This window comes from Perca fluviatilis, chromosome 17 (genome assembly GCF_010015445.1).
Source record: "Perca fluviatilis chromosome 17, GENO_Pfluv_1.0, whole genome shotgun sequence".
NCBI classification, from domain to species: domain Eukaryota; kingdom Metazoa; phylum Chordata; class Actinopteri; order Perciformes; family Percidae; genus Perca; species Perca fluviatilis.
The window spans coordinates 22,583,082-22,601,391 of record NC_053128.1 but is presented as its reverse complement, the minus strand read 5'-3'; the positions used below and the strand labels follow the sequence as shown (position 1 = coordinate 22,601,391).

The 18,310-nt window shown below is 38.3% G+C and overlaps 1 protein-coding gene across 2 annotated transcripts in view; it reads left to right on the top strand.

Annotated features, from left to right (window-relative positions):
- The first annotated feature begins 309 nt into the window (after positions 1 to 309).
- ccbe1 (collagen and calcium binding EGF domains 1) overlaps positions 310 to 18,310 on the top strand; it is a 34,658-nt gene continuing 16,657 nt past the window's right edge. The window contains exons 1-2 of one of the 2 annotated variants that reach the window (XM_039780042.1): positions 310 to 763; positions 848 to 928. In XM_039780042.1, the coding sequence (XP_039635976.1) occupies positions 660 to 763; positions 848 to 928 (185 nt within the window). In that variant the 5' untranslated portion in view covers positions 310 to 659. The remainder of the gene's footprint in view (positions 764 to 847; positions 929 to 18,310) is intronic. The other variant, XM_039780041.1, reaches the window with a different exon arrangement.

The following is an 18,310-nucleotide window of genomic DNA, read 5'->3' as shown; positions in this document are numbered from 1 at the left end:
TTCTATAATGCATTTTTAACGTGTTGGTTATGACACCCACTGAAGTGTCAGATTTCCATTGAACTGAAACACAGAAATTAATAGAATCTTATCTAATTGATGATGAACTCATCGCATTCTTGTCTTTGGAAAACAGATGTGCATTTGTTTATCTGTATTTATTTATTTATTTGTTCATGTATTTATTTATTATTGAGCAGTTATTTCAGTAACAGCCACGCGGTGGTAGCAAAGATGCAGACGTCATGACGCACATAGAGCGTTCTCTATTACAACGTGTCGGTGTGGGGTGAATGATGGGGCGAACGTTAGTGGTTCCGATCCATTTTCAAAGTTTCACCGAAGATAAACGGTTAAACAAAAGGTATGTTTATGTGTCAGCAAACGTCTTGGCTAAAAGAAAAAATGTTTAATGATAATAATAATAAAAAAAGAGTTTAAATAGGCTATATATTCCGGTTCCTCCGGTTTCTTGACGTGACCTGTCAAAAGTATGGAGGAGGGAAAGTTACCGTTAAGATGGCTCAGAAGCCCGGCGGTGAGTGGGAGGGTCTGCCTGTCTGTCGCTACACCACTTTACTCCCTGAAGTTGTAGCAGTGAGGAGCAAATCATTACACGTGTGGAGTACTGTCAGCACCCAGGTGACAGGACCGATGAGATGATACTAAAACACAACAGGAGTCCTCTTCTGCTCGCCGTCACCTGCATGTACTTCTCAGGAGGTCTGCTTTGGTCTTACCAAGAAGAGGATGCCAGTGACGGGTAATTGTAGGACATGTAGGCTTCAACACCAAAATGACACGAGGACTCAGAAAAATGCTTACTTTAAAATGTTTTCTTTCACAGTGAAGAGTGCTCTGAGAATAACATTTCTACAACAAAGTACCCCTGCGTGAAGTCGACTGGAGAAGTCACAACGTGTTACAGGTACAGAAGAGTGATTCATGTTTTGTGCCCATAAAAAGTGATTGCAAAATGTAGCTCTACGTGATGTCAAATTGGACTTGTCATTTATTATTCAGAGCAATAATGTTGTTTAAATGGTGCTTGGTTGAAATGTTAGTGATGGGAACTCACTTTTTGTATAACACTGGTCAGTTCTGCCTAACGAATCACGCAAAGATAAGTGAAAATCACAAAATCATGTTGCCAGAGGCTGCTTATAGCTTTAAAACAAAAAATAAATAAGCTAAATAAAAATCCTCCAGTGTTCCTTTTTTTTTTTAACCATGCATGTGATTTCATTATTATTTGTAATAAAACTACTGTCAGTGCAGTCAGTCAGATGTTTTTACAAGATGAAAAATGTCTGCTTCCTAAGGCTGCAGTTGATCATTACAGATATTTAAAAAACTCCATGAACTTTTTAAAATGTATTATATAACAATGTATCTAATGGAATGAAGGGATTTTCTGGGGACACATGGTGGATTTTCCTCTTAATCATCCTTTGTGACTTAAAGGGATCATTGCAATCCAAATATCCACAAGCCTCCTGATTGAACTATTTTGCTCTGACACTGGCTTTAATTATGACAGTTCACAGACAGTGGACACAGCGTCTACTCGCAGCAAAACCCCTGTCAGAGGCTATGGATTAAGTTGTTAGAATCTAATCTGTCTTCATTGCAAGGGGCCATCTCACAGGCATAATGAAACAACTTGACACTACTGACTTTAAAGAGGTAGTTTAGTTAATAATCAATTCAAATATCCACAGTTTTCCCTTATGGCCAATTCATTAATTGAGATATAGAAAATATATAGTTTATAGCAATTTACAGTTTACAGCTGTATGTCCTTTTTCTGGGAAAGCATATGGAGAACTAAAGAAATGCCAGAATGTTGAATATCTCCTCTGAGAAGTCTTCCAAATGTAGACTTTGTAAAGTATCATCTCTGCATCACTTGACAAACTGCTGGCTGTGGTTCAGGCACACAGTGACATCCTGTTTGATCTTCAAATCTCAAACACATTCTTAACATAATTATGTTGGTTTATGGTTATTGGCTGTGGCCACAGTTGTTTCCCACAATGTTTATTTAAAGGAGAAAAAGATTGTCAGCTAAGAGCCAAGATTAGAGCCAAGTGCCCTGTACGATGTGAGCTGATGACTGCCCGTCAGCCCTGTAATGGTTAGTAGAGTTTTATTATAGTGCCAAAGATTCAGAGTAATGATCTGAATTTGATAAGATGAATGTGGATTTTGCATACTGCATTCTTTTTCAAATTGCAGTCATATACCAGTGCAATTGTGCCTTGGCATGACTGAGATGTAGTTCAAAAGGAACCAAGCGTGATTTAAGTTGGCAAGACTCAGTTGCCAAAAGAAAATATTGGCTTATGGCATTCATTAGGCTCTCTGCAGAGTATCAGTGTGTCAGCACATCTCGGAACATTTATTACTGTAATAAACAGTTTGTTTGTTTTTACAAAAAAAACTATTTGTGTAAACGTTGTTGCTTTTACACGCAGGTGTGCTATAGCAGTTTGATATTATAACACGGCCCCCAATAGGCCATGGGACATCCTTTTTTCTTTTCTTTTTTTATACTTTTGTTTTTGGATAACAATCTGTAGAACTGACTAACAGATGTTAGATGGGCGTTATTTGGCATACAACTAAAGCTTAAATGTACATGAGCATTTCCTTCATGGGGTGATTACAGTGGTCATAATCATGGTTAGCTTTTAGTATGGCTGTTTAAATTCTAACTGAACAGCTTCATTAATGTTATTATCACCCTAGATTTTGTTTTTTGAAAATGTTATTCTTATTTGGTGAATTTGACAATGCAGTTTTTACCAGTTTGAACAGGAACACTTATGTCTTGCTTTTTAAAGGAATAGCATTTTGGGATATACAATATGCGTATTTGCTTTCTTGCGAGGAGTAAGTTACCATACAAATGTGAGAGAAACATTGATGCCACTCTTACCTTTGTATGGTAAGAGCAGTTTCCATGCAACCAGCGGAGACTCCAGGAAGTCACTGCTCTCAGCAATGAAGTAGAGGCTGTTTGAAATTGCATGCTAACTACTGCATACTACATACTAAATTAATATATATTCTGTATTGCATACTGCGTACAATTAAGTATGCTATTACCAGCTGACTCAGAAATTCTTGCTAATCTAGTATACTGTACATCCTGGCATTTCTCATGTACAAAAAATCCACATACTATGCAGTTGGAACACACTTAATACTTAATTTTACGTCATAATTAGTATGAATAGTATGTTAGTATGCAATTTTAAACCGAGCCATAGTCTTGCACAAAACCCACCGTTACTGCGTATTTTTGTTTTTACATTTCTGTTTTTGTAAGGATTAAACAAACACGTTCATTTCTGGTGCTGGTAACTGGATTTTGTCACAGTTGGACTGAGCAACGCTAGCTGTTTCCCCCGGTTTCTAGTCTTTATGCTAAGCTAATCAGCTGCTGTTTCTAGCTTCATATTTAACAGGCAAATATGAGACTGGCATCGATTTTCTCATCTAACTCTCGGGAAGAAAGCATTTGTTATTTCCCAAAATGTCAAAGATTTTAGAGGCATTGAAGTCCAAGTCTTCTGTAGGTCTAGTGGGAGAGGAGAGCACCACATAAAGGAATTTTGAAACAGGCACCCTTTGACCATGGCATTCCTCTGTGTGCACAGTTTAACACTCATCATTGCATTTATCATATTGTGAAACAGCATCAGAGGAGACCCCAGAGACCCAGAGAGCATATGTCACAGACAAGAGAAGTACCAGGCCCTCAGCTGACTCCAACCATATCTGTCTCACTGTCAGTGCAGTCACATTCTTCTCTCACCATCTTTCTGGGTTGTTTTATATGAAGATTGTCATTCAGCATCTTCAGGCTTGAAAATGTATGCTTATATTTTTAGTCTTACCGTCTTAGCCGTGGGATTAAATATTCTTGGCTCACAATAAGATCTAAGAGGTTGTGCAGGGTTTTTGTTCCAGAAGTTGCACTTAAATCATGAAAGCCTCTGATTGCATCATAAATGCTTTACTAAAAGCCAAAAAGCCAAAGTAGGGTTGATGAAAATGATAAGGTGTGTACTTTTTGTTCCAATTTGGCAACATCTTTAGTGTTAAGCGGTCACTGCTGTTGCCTTTTTCAATTTACGTCCCAGAGATCAGTTTGTAATCAGTATTGGCAGTAGTATGGCTGTTGGTGGCTTTTCTTTGTGTTGTGGTTATCACTGGTCAGTCACGCTAACCATTCTCTTTATCCTCATAGTATATTTGTTTTCAACCCTAGTTGCCGCTGCTGAAAATAAACCCATCACTTTCTTTGTCAAAGCACAATTTCTGACTTAGCTGGACAAATGTGTTGAGTATATTCCAGAAGAGGTTTTTATTTTCATCCATGTTGCAGATTTGAGGGGCTTCCAGGTTTTACTCAGCAGTCATCCAGCTAACTTCATAATCCTGCGTTGTGAGACAGACCCCCTGGCGAAGACATATCTGACAGCGGCTGTTAGCCAACAGTAAATTGTTGAGCTTACATTGACTGCTTCCAGTTTAATCACTTTATCATTTGACAGTAGAGAGTGACAGAACAGATATTTATGAGAAGGTTATGTACTTAATATTTATTGTTTTAATGCTGTTAAATGAAATGCAGTAAATTAGAGCCGTTTACTCAGAATGTAGAAGTTTTTTCAGCTGCTGAGATTAAGTATCCTATGACATCTCTGAAAATCTAAGATGAGAGCCAGATCCAATCTGTTAACCATCATACGATCGAGGCACATTAATAATCTTTGTTTATAACTTCACTTAGGTGACAAAAGGGTACAAGAAACAGTGATTACATTGGCTTGATTTATTGTGTTTTACCTACACTGTAAAGGAAATGCTTCTTTGGAAAAGAAGCAGAACACATTGAGAGTGAGTCTTTCCACTCTACATCTGCAACAGTTATACATAATTGATGTGTGGCATTTGTAATTGTTGCTTTGTTATTTTTTCAATAATTCTGGTGGTAGTAAGCGTGTTGTTGCTCTGCTCCCATCGTCCTTTGCTCTGGAATTCAGGGGAAACTGGTTTACGCAGTAAGGAAACTGAGGATAACATTTCTTCTGCCCCCCCCCCCTCCCCCCCCATAAAACATGATAGACTTCTCATGCACTTGGCTGATCCAAACAGCATTGTTTGTGTCCTGTAAATGTACCATCAATGCATTCCAATGAAATGCATTGGAATTTATTAAGAGGTATTTGGTATCTCTCATTTTTACTTACTCCTGTTTCGCATTGTACTACTGTTTATTTACTTGTATTGTGAATCCAAGGGCCCAGAAGTTTGTCAAAAGAAATTACATTGATTTTCCATTGACTGTAAAATGAGTAACTGATTTATATTATGATTCCCAGACAGTGACTCAAACACTACTCATACTGCTCAGTTTCAGAGAAATGATCACTTCATTCTGATTATTCAACTTGGCTGCAAAGCTTTAAGTATCTCTTGTTTCCTTAGTTTTCAAATCTGGTTTTCACATCAAATTTAAATGTATTCTGTGCCTTGGAATAATCCTCTCAGCTGGACTTCTGTTCCTTTTCCCAATTCAAATAGCTTTCAACACGGGAAATACACTTGGGAGTTCTCTGTTCTCTGTTGCCATATTGTCATCTCTCCAGTGATCATAGCTCCATGAAGGATATAATTGTGGCACAGTTTAAGGCGTTCAGCAGGCACCAGTTAGTTATGTTTTGTCCTTTTAGGCTAATACATGTCTGATACAACTATAAATGTTCTTCACTGAAAAGTACAATGAGATTTATGGACAACATACGAATAGCATCTTTCAAGAAAATGTATTGGTGGAAAAACATGTTAGTCAGGAAAGCCCCCATGTTATAATGTTACTAAATGAATGCCAACTGAGCCATGGGCACACATCCACTATTGTAACATAGTTATTCAATAGGTCGGACTCCTTTTCAAATAGATGTACAACTTACATTTTCCAACATTTTTGGATGTCTGCTCACTGATACAGTATAATTAGTCATTAAGCACAGTGATTATTCCAGGGGAGGGAGATGGAAAATATTAGGTCATTTAAAATGATTACTCTGTCTCAGACATTCTCTTTAGATGTGTCTTTTTTATTACTTACAAACCCAATTATCAACCACCTTATGTATGCTACTGGATATGCGTCAGAGAACCAGTTAGTAGACTTGATACGTATACTTGTCAAGTCTTGTCTGTTGTTCTTTTGTAAACAGGGTTCTAGTGGTTTCCAAAAACCCAAAGGCTAAGTGTCAAAGCAGACATATTTTTCACTTATTTAAACCATATCTAGGATTACTAACAAATGGTTTTTAGATTGGGTTCAAAACGCAAATATTTTTTTTATGAACGACAACATTATAAGCTATTGCAGTTAAACATTTGAAAAGACAAAAATGCATCATGATAAAGTAAATAAGATGTCTGAGGAAGGAGCATGGAATAAGTCCAAGCTGTTTCTCAACAGCCCTTTGAGTGAAACAGAGTTTACCGGAATTAACCTCAGTAGATGCAGAATGAGATAACACCACTGAAAATCATGCCAATCAAAAATGCCTAAAATGAAGTACAGTACCTGGCACTGTTCCCCACTATTTTGATACTCGACTGAGTAATCAGAGAAAAAGGAGTGAAAGATGCTAGTATAACGTACACCATTACACTAACTGCTCAATGCATGTGCTAAATTATCGACACAAGCATGAAACTGTGGTCTAATATATCCCATAATTCATTTTAAACCAAATCCCTGAAATGATGCATAATGTCCTGTCAAGGATAAGACATCAACATCTGTTTCAGATCAATAGTCAGAAAGAGGATATGTAGCCTGTTAACTGAAGTAGGCAGCTGTATTACACAGGCTGTACTGTGGATTCAAGGAGGTGACATAAACATTTGGTATTGCTCTTTAATGACAGCTCCCACACAGTTGAATGTTAAAAGGATCTAAAGGCACGGAGCAGGTCAGCTGTTAGATTAAGCTAATGATTCTAGCCGGTCTGATTTAAAATTCAATGAAATACTATGAATAACTTTTTTTTTTCTTTGGTTGACATGTCAGCAACTTTACCCTTAGTGTCGAACAGGTGCAAAGTCTTCCCACAGTGCTATGTGTCCGTGATGGACTAATCCCCTAGATGGATCAGTTTGATGAATCATGAGCCAAACATAAGTGAGCTTAGTGTCAGTGTGGTAAATGTCAATCAACTAGTTAAACAAGTCCTCAAAATGAAACAACAAAATACATTTGTAATTTCACTCCAGAACGAAACGCCTTTAATGGCAGGACAACAGCATTCGTCTGTACCTTTTCAAAATCATTACAAATCACTGTTAGAAAAATACATCTGATAACAATGTAACATATGTTGGTTTTAGGATATCTTTTATAACAACTGATACTGACATATTTCTTGGGGGGACTGTGTCCTTTTTCCAGCATAATATTTTCTCTGTAAGTCAGTATAGATGAATGGATGGATCCTGTGGCCTATGAATTCAGCTCAGTGCAACATGCCATATGGAAGCCCTATAGCTGGATCACCTAAGTCCCCATCTAACCACCAAGTTCAGTTTTGTGCTTATAAAACACATCTTCTTTAAAGCCACTAATAAGGTTTTCAATTATTACAATACTTCTGCTCTACACAGGAAAATAACTTTACTTGTGCATGCAGGGGAAATTGTAACAACCAGGTTATTGTCTACTTTTTTGCTCATTCACACCTTTCATTAATTATGTGCCTGTGTGCTCATATGCATGTCCCACTTTAATAGATACCATGCACAGGTGAGATTAGTTGCACCTGCATGGGCACTTCTGGGCCTATAGATCTCATTTGAAATGCACTAATTTTTTCCCCCCTTTTTCAAACCGAGTTAACAAGACAAACTTGGTGCACTTCATATTTTGTACTGACATTGGCATTAGATGCTCATCTGTCATGCGTCAATGTGTTCCTGTTGTAAAAGATGTTGTAAAGCACCCCAAAGTACTTTACAATGCAAACTCAAAAATACACAAGGCTTAAGAACATCAGAGAAAGAAGAAAAACTTTTAAAAGTTCCTGTCTTAACAGAAAGTTGTTTTTGTACATCAACTTTATTTATGATTATCACTTGTTTTTCACAAAAGCCTAACACATCAATTATTGGTCCCTTTAGTCTGTTTTGCTGTCCCATAGAAATATTATTGATGTTGATGTTAATAATTCATAAGCCTTAGAGCCACCCCTTAATGTGTGTCACTTTAATGGTGTCGCACTTTGCACCATATTGTGAATAATATTGTTATAGAAGTCAGGCCAAATGGTTGTAAGTCATGTCTGCAGGTCCTGACATTAATATTAGTGTGCTGCTGGAAGATCTCACAGTCACTGTTGAACTGTCTTGTGAGTGGGAGGTGGAGGCAGGTTTTTCAAGTCTGATTTACATTTGTCATTCATCTTTGCTCCCGTAGGGGGGGATATTTTACAGAACATTTTAATAGCATATCTTTATTATTTTATTTTGAATGAGATGTAAAGGAGCTGTTAAGTTGCAGTCTTATCAACAATTCTACTGAAGTGGCAATATGCCCTATTAGGTAAAGGATGAATCCCTATCCGGATTCTTAAAAGCACTGAGGAAGATGCAATGAAGTGTAAGTTATCATAGTGAGAGCAGGGGAGGACATGTTAGTGTTAAGGAGCATTCCTTAGTGACGGATGTAGAGCACAAGCAGCAGCAAACATCCTCTCTCTCTCTCTCTCTCCTTTCTTTGGTGCATTGCACTTCATGAAGTGATGTGTTAGAAATACACACAACAGTAGGTTTACATAACTTTGCTAATGGATTCACCATTTCATTTCTTTTACCGAAATGTCTAACAACAAATATGGTCCCATGTCCTTAAATTTCTCACTTATACATAAGACTTTTATTTGCCTTCTTTCTTTCTTCTTTCTGTCATGTTTCTTTATTTGAAGAATTAGAAACATGTCATTTCAGACTTATCATTCAAACATTTTCAGTATTACTGAACAGAGAGTAATTTGTTTTGGTCTGTTTGCATTTTGCCATCTGTTTTCATTTGAAAAAAAAAAAAACTAATACAAAACATGCCTTTACTGGAAAGACCATGACTTTGAGCGTTCTTGCTTTATAATCTCTCCTAAAGCCTGGAGTTCTTTTATCAGAATAGTTTGACAACTGCTGTTTGGATGATTTTGACCTGTTTCCCAGAGCACACATTCTTCAGTACTGTACAGTAGTTATCCATTATGTGGAGGACAGGCTGTAAATGGAGATGGATGTTCTCCCTCTGTCAAAGCCTCCACATCTTTAAAGGCATGTACTGTACATGGTGTGGGGTAGACGTAAGCTACCAGCTGAATATCTACTGTAAATGGAAATGAGGACTAACATGTCTAAAGAAATGACCATTTATCAAATAAATAACTACAGGGCATCGGTCTGGCCTCTTTTCACCTATATTTTAAATCGGAGTAATTTCATATGGCATAAGTATGTGCAGGTTAACATAGAAACATATAAGAAACTGGCATCTGTGTTAATGTATGAGTGAGTGCTAGTGTTTACATATTTTACTATTCTCTAAATGTTCTGACCTTTTAAACACATGCTAAATGGTAGTAAATAGTAAATTAAATGAATTACAGGATGTTTTGGTGGCTGGTGATCTTCACTAATCCATGTATCAACAATTTCTTTCTGATATTTTGGTTTCTTAAATCCCACTCTTGTTTCTTTTGGCTGTTGCTCATTCACCCATCTGTTTCTTTCCATGGAGGACTGTAATGTGGTCACACTTTGGTCACGCTGTGGTTTTGCGATGGTTAAGAGATGTGGTGCTAGGGAAACCACAGGCTGTGGTTTTTCTGCCTCCATGCCTCTGCCTGTATATCCTAGACTGTGCTCTAGCTGTATCAACATGTCATTGCATTCTACTCAGAAAAAATTATGAATTAAATAATAATAAAGCAGCACTTTGCATAAAAAACAGCATTTGTACGCCCACTACTGTGGAACAGGAACTTCTTGACAGGTAAATCAGCTAATTGAAAGCAATTGGGTGTGTGTTTAACTTCAATATTATTTTTCATAGCTAATTGTTATTCATCGTTGGGCTGTTTGAAGCCATAATTTATTCTCCATAAGACAAAAAAATGAACTGCTAATTTATCAGTCCTGAAGGACCGCAGCTAGCAAAGGGAAATGACCGCCTGCACCAGTGAACATACTGCCGCACGCCAGTCTAGTCAGGTTAAATTGTAAACAGCTGCAGCATTCAATGTTAATATCACATTTTTGGAAAAGGGGCTTCATGTTTGGTGGCTTTTGGCAGCACAGATGTTGCTCCCTCCATTGAGAATTTGGCTTGTATGCTGCTGAATTTCAATATTTGTGAGTCAGTTGTATTTTAATGTAATGATATTCACCACTACCACCACCATCAGTGCGTTTGTCCACCTGCCAAGACCATGTTATACAGTTATAGAGCTACCACATGCTGTTTTCAAATACTACATTCATCTTCTCACCTTGTCCTCTTCTCTCTATTCGAAGGCCTGATAGGTTTCATTGTTAGAGGAACATGCACATTAATAAGTGTTATTTTAAATCATAATCCAAGTTGGTCAATGCTGGCTAATTTCTGTGTGCGGCCCCTGGACAGAATATCAAATTTCACTACATGCAAGTTTTAAAATAACATAAAAACCACAAAGCCTCAAGTGGGCTAACATATGTCACATACCTCACATCTCAGTTACCTTACACACTGCATGTCATGAAAACATATGAAACAGATAAAAGGAGAACTATAATACAGTAACTACCTCACATGAAGACATAATAGTCTCCAGCCATGACACAACTACACTGAAAAAATAATTGTTAAACAACTTAAAATAATTACTTCAATTGGTAACACTACATTTTTTTTTTAAACAAGTTTTTTTTTAAGTTTGTTAAAGTGCTCATTTTCAGGTTCATAATTGTATTTAGAGGTTATATCAGAATAGGTTTATGTGGTTTAATTTTCAAAAAACACCATATTTTTGTTGTACTGCACATTGCTGCAGCTCCTCTTTTCACCCTGTGTGTTGAGCTCTCTGTTTTAGCTACAGAGCGAGGCATCTTACTTCTGTTCCATCTTTGTTGGGAGTCGCACATGTGCAGTAGCTAGGTAAGTTCTACTACTCAGTCAGAAGCAGAGTATGAGGGCATGCCACGCTAGCAGCTAGGCGAGCATTATAACGCGTTACAATGTGACGCACGTTCGTCACGGAAGTAAAGGCTGGACTACAACAGAGCTGTTTGGAGCAGTTTGTGAACAATGTTTTCTGTTGGAGATGGTAAATCCCTTTGGGGTGGACTTTGGGCTTTTTGACTTTGTAAACCTATTACATGCACAAAAAGAGATATATATATATATATATATATATATATATATATATATATATATATATATATACACAAATATATACACAAATATATATATATACATACATACATACATACATACATACATACATACATACATACATACATACATACATACATACATACATACATACATACATACAATAAAGGAAAGGGAAAAAGCCAAAAAGCATGATATGAGCACTTTTCTCACAATTCTCTTGGTTTAGTGTACAGGGCGAGGCTTATATCAGATATCCCACATATAAATTTTCATGGCAATCCTTCCAGTAGCTTATGACATTTCACTTAAATCCACAAATGTCAACCTCATGGTGGCAAAGAAAAAGTCAGAGCATCACCAAAGTCTGTGATTCATTCTGTGAAGACCACAAATGTCTGTACAAAATTGCATGGCGATCCATTCTATAGTTGTTAGATATTTCAGTCTAGACCAAAGTGTACTGACAGCATAGCTAAAAACAGGGATGTAGAAGCTAGATTTACTGGTCAAACACACATGAAAAAAACAGAACACATAAGCCGTAGATATCAAAATTCAATACATCCAGTCTTCTGAACACAAAGAGGCACCAGTCACCTCTTGTAGCTTTATAACACTTCATTTGATGCTCCCAATGCTGTTGCGTCGTTTCAATTTCCTCTGTAAATTAACTGTGATTTCTGTCTCACGTACCGGCTTGAAGCCCCATTGCTATGTGCTTAAATGGATTGTAGATTTATTTCTTGATTGAGAGCTCTTTTTTAAATTGTACTTTATATATTTCTAGTTAAATAATCAGGAGGGTTGTGAGACAGTAAACCAACTCCAACTACTAAGCTGTCTAAGCTGGTCTAAGCTGAGAAAAAAAAGAGCATCTGCTTTTTACATCGAAGTCTTTACAAATATTGTTGGAGTGAACCTTCCATTTCTATATTGGAATTAAACATTTCTTCATTCTTTTTTAATGGCAGTAAATCTCTTATAAGCTACTGTTGACTTTCAGGTGGCCAGTTCTTTAGGAACCAGTTTTCTTAAAACCCATTTTGCACCATTTCCATAGTATGGCTATTCATATGCTGTGTGAAGTGCCCTCCTGCTTCAAACGCTCCATCATCCCAGTCCCCAAAAAACCCTCCATCACAGGATTAAATGACTACAGGCCTGTCCCCCTGATGTCTGTGGTCATGGAATCATTTGAAAGACTGGTGTTGAGCCACCTGAAGACATAAAAGGACCCCTGCTGTACTCCCTGCAGTTTGCCTACAGGGCAAACAGGTCGGCGAATGATGCTGTCAATATGGGACTGCAATACATCCTGCACCACCTCGACTCCCCAGGGACGTATGCCAGGATCCTGTTTGTACTTCAGCTCAGCGTTCAACACCATCTTCCCTGAACTCACAACTACATCAGAAGCTCACCCAGTTCTCAGTGCTTGCCCCCACCTGTCAGTGTATCATCAGCTTCCTGATTGACAGGCAGCAGCACCACACACACACACACACACACACACACACACACACACACACACACACACACACACACACACACACACACACACACACACACACACACACACACACACACACACACACACAGCACACACAAAAAAAAAAAATGGAATTTTCCTGGGATCAACCATCTCACAGGACCTGATATGGTCTCCCCACATTGACCCTGTCCAGAAAAAGGCCCAGCAGAGGTTATACTTCCTGCGACAGCTAAGGAAGTTTAATCTGCCTAAACAGCTTCTGACCACTTTCTACTCACCCATCATCCAGTCTGTCATCTGCACCTCCATCACTGTCTGGTTTGGGTCAGCCACCAATCAGGACAGGGCCAGACTGCAACAGACAATTAGGGCTGCAGAGAGGATCATTGGAGCTGACCTTCCCTCCATCCAGTACCTGTACCGGTCCAGGGTCAGAAAAAGGCCAGCAAAAATCTCTGCAGACCCCTCACATCCTGGTCACAAACTGTTCAACCTCTTTCCCTCTGGTAGGCGATACAGGGTACTGTTCGCCAAAACTAGCCGACACAAAGACAGTTTCTTTCCCCAAGCAATCACTCTGTTGAACACTCAGAAATAGCCCCCACCCTTACACTGAACAAAGTCCATAAACACTGTTCTGCTCATCTACTTCATGTATATTTCAATCTTACAATTACAATGTTGTTATTAATATATAACCATTGCACCGAACTACCTTGCACTATATTTATATGTAAATCTTAACTCTCGGACTATACTGATGTTACACCATTCCTTCCCTCTCTTCAATTGCTACTGTATATTTTTGTAAATTTGTAAATTTTAGTGCAGTGTTATACCGTATACTTAACTTACTAACTTACTTACTGTCATTTCTGTTTTTTATTCTTTATAGGTTAAGTGAGTTTTGTACTTTGAGAGCAAAGATTAGCCGGAGTCAAATTCTTTGTTTGTCTACGCAAACCTGGCCAATAAAGCTGATTCTGATTCTGATATTGCAGTGCTTATTTTTTAGCAGCCTTTTCCCTCTGTTAATGTAATGAGCTGTTACATTTGTTAAAAGATAACAGATTAATAAAATTATTAATAATGATTGTCTTTTCCCTGGTTGTGGAGGTTGCACGCTTTCACAGTAACCTCAGTTTTTGAGGGGAACTGGTAATATCTGGCTTGTGTCCAGTAGAATGGTTTGAGTTAAAAACACATGGAAGGGCTGATGACGGTTTACTGTAACAGTCCACAGACAGCCGTGCTCTGTATCATTTCCTGAAGTGTCAGTACCTGAGACATCACACACACCTCTGCACTTGTCCTTAGATTGTTAAGTGAAAGTTTATATAAATCAAAGTTTGAGTTTCTCAACTAAAAATGTGACATAAAAGCAGACCGATTTCATTATGGATTACACTAAACATTTTAAAACATGTGGTCAGTGTCAAATGTGATTTTGTTTGAGCCTGGAACACCACTGAGGAAATCCAACAAAGGGAGGCAGAGGCCTGGGCTGCCTCTGTTATAGCTGACTGGTAGTATTTAGGCTCCAGCTGTCTGCCAAAGCTGAGCAAAGCTGAAGTGCTTTGCTGCAGTGAGTCTCATTGAAAAACTGCCGGTTTTGTTGGATTATGTTGCAGATGCCAGCACAGCGGGAGTGCTGTACATGGCCAAAGTAGCTGCTAACAGCAGATGGATTGTAGAGCTAATATGGGGAGAGGTCCTTATTTCTAGTGACCCTTTTTAATTTGTTCCCTATATGGCTGCATATTGGTCAGGCAGGCAGGCAGGGACACTTGTTTACTGTTTTTGATTTGGGATGTTAATGTGGGCTCTCTGTGGTGAAGCTCACACCCAAGCCAAGCTGGTTACATGCAGGCACTGTGAGAGTCTTGTTGGCAGAACAGAACAGATAATATGTATTTTTTCTGTAGTGTGCATACAGTTGTTTTAAAGGAATAGTTCTGCATTTTGGTAAATACACTTATTTGGCTTATTGCCTATGATGAGATCGATACCACTCTTAAGGATATGATGAATATGAAGCTGGAGCAGGTGATTGCTTTTACACTAAATAAATGAAATATAACATGTTAATTAGTAAGTTTTAGAGTTGCTGGTAGACTGATTTTATTATCGTTGAACAGAGCCAGACAAGTTGTTTCCCCCTGTTTTGCAATCTTAATGCTAAGCTAAGCTAACCGGCTGCTGTTTGTAGCTTCATATTGAACATACAGATATTCGAGTGGATACAATCTTCCCATTGAACGTTCTGCAAAAGGTTTATTTCTCAAAATGTTAAATTATTCTTTTGATAGACAACAGTAACCACAATAACAGATTTTTCTATAACTAGCAGCAACAGTTTCATTCAACTTGTATCTTTATTGTGTTTCTACATGCTTTGACAGCATATTTTCCTACTTTGTTTTTTCACATTTACAAAGCCTTCCCATTACCATTGTGTCACAAGAGAGACAGTGAAAACAAAAGGGCAAGACTTAAAAGCAGAGATTTGAATTAGTGACATTTAATTGAGCGAGGCATGCACAATTTTCTAACCAGACTGCTTGTTTGTTTTAAATATGGGGCCTTACCAAGGGACTTGTACCAAAGCTGTGTGACTGTCACGGACGAGGTCAAACAGTCATTAACCAATAGGTTATGTTAATGTACCATGCTAGTGATCAAATGGGGCGCCATTATTTCTCTGGGCAGACATAAATATGCACTCACCCTAGATATAGATAGAAACATTTTTTTTAAATGGAAAGAGAGGGGATTTTATTTTAATAGGATATTTGTCATTTAAAAGGCCAACTAAATAGTTTTATTTTGCAGCTGGGTTGTTGGACCCCTCAGTCTATGAAATGTCCCTTAAGTCATCACACTGAGTTATACTGCTAAGTGCTTTGGGCTTATAATGCTACAACTGTTGTCTGTAATGGCTTGCCTCCAACAGACAGATATCAGCTTGTGGAAAAACATATTTCTCCAACATCGTTTACCTTTTATGGCATCTCCAAACAATCGCCTGTAATTACATTATAATTACTGACAATAATTAGACATGATACAGCATAGCTGTTCTAACAGCAACCCATTTGAAAGAGGAATGTTAGTGCATTAGGAATCATGACTTAAAGTGTGCCTTTATAGAGACAATTATGGCAACAATCAAGTCTGATTCCTTGCTTTTCCGAGTGTAGTATTTTTAGCAGAATAGATTATCTTTCCAAGAGTGAAGTTTTTTTCAGTTTGGAGGTTAGGAAAACACAAAGGTATCCAGACATTCTGAAGACATACTATCTATACTTTTTTTATGTGTACCTATAAACTTGCTGCCCTTGGGGGTTGTTTTTTTGGCTGCAGTACCAGCAGAAGAAACTGTCCCTCTTAATATGCTGTATTTTGTCTAGTTCTGGAATTGCTATTGTGTTGCTTAACTTTATGTCCTGTTTGTCATGACGACCAGTGTGTGCTTACAGAAATAGGACACAGTTTAACCGGCTGGAGTTTTATTTCTTAATGACATAATGTGAATCTCCAGAACAAACGTCCAAACCAAGAGGCCTAACAAAGTGCAGTGTACCTTTTTGTTCATTTGTTTATATTAAACTGTGGTGACCCTGAAACTGCAGAGAGGGAGTCGTGTGTGGTGTGTGGTGTGTGGTGTGTGCAAGTGTTCCAAAGCATAACCGAATGGGTTTACATGAAAATGACAGAACTTAAACTTCTATAAATATATGGTTGTTAATAACACACAGCATTAAATATCCTATCCTCTTTGTTATTTATGGAGTTTAAGTAGTAGTACATACAAGTCATGATATGCAGAGTCCATCGTGACTACAGTACAGAATACTAAAAAGGCAGTATATCTGCAGAATACATGAAATGATGAAGAATTGTGTTGTGGATTACTATATAGTCTACATCTTGATGAGCTGAAGAAGCTGGAGGGAACTGCTGCAGTCCAAGAGACGGAAGATTGATTTATTGTTGATGAGGTAACATCTGATTTAACAAATGGTTTGTGCAAACTAACTGAATGGGTTGTGTCTTGGTTGCAGGTTTTGCACAAGAGTTAGTTGACTAAGACTCATACCAAATGCTTGGCAGGGTAAACAGGAGTCAGTGAGCCGCCATGGTCTTGACAATAATGACATCTTGTAGACGGTAAGATTTTCCTGGAAAAAAAGTTCAGCTTCTTGATAGGCAGAGGCAATTATTCCTGACAATGATGCAACGAAAATTCAAGGTGAGAGTGAGAAAGAAGAGTTGATTATCAGGAGCTTAGCAATCACTAATGTGGAATGTGATAACAAGGCCAAATAGTGATGCTAAGGGAGAGAAGAAGAGAGGGAAAAAGTCTGAGCTGTAGAGGACTCCCAAGGATAGACTAAAGTGTAGAGTGTAGTTTATAAGTATGCAAATAATGTGGAGTCAGATCTCTTGGGGAAGTTGATAATTCGTAAATGTACTAGTCTCTGGAGATTGGACTCCATCGAACCCAAATATCCTAAAGGGTTTAAGGACCCCAAACAAATCCCCTGATGGAGTCCAGACACTGGTGGTGGAGAATAAATAGAGGGACCATCAACAGCCAAGCCGAGATGCAACCCAGGTCCGAGGGCGTGACCACCGGTGGCAGAAGGGGAGGAGGCGGGACGCACTCTATTTCCTGAAACGACAACTGCCAACCGTGGAAGAGAGAGCAGATTTAAAGCAGGGTATCAAGCTGTGATAGGCTCGTCGACAAATGGTCGACCCTGATTGGTTTAACTAACAACAACAACACAGCTGTTCTGATTACTACTGACAAGTGACGTACCGTGAAACAGCTTATCATTATGAGTGATGGAAAAGTGAATGAAGTCTTCCTTTAAGAATTTACGCTGAGCTTCATTCAGCTTGAAGCCTGCTTGCTCATTGTGCTACTGTGCACTGCCCCTTGGCACCTTGCAACTAATCTACAATCTAAGGGACACTTCTACAACAAAAGTCTACAGTATGTGGGCAACTAAAATAAACTTAGCACAAAAAGTAAGGAAATTTGTGTTTGGTAGATTATTACTCTGTGGTAACAATGCTTTTTGGCAATAATTCTTATACCGTTGGAAAGCCTGTTTAGTTCCCTTTCAAATGGTGCCCCATTTGTAAGGAACTTGCATTTGTGGGATGAGCAGCAGTACTGAGTATGTGGGTTGCGCCCATGAAAAATTTGCCAAATCTTCTCTGCAGTGTGATAGTGTGGGGCAGCATCTCCCTCACTGGAATAACAAGGCTTGTCATCATTGGAGGCAATCTCAATGCAGAGAGAGATAGAGATGAAATTCTCCAACCAGTGACAA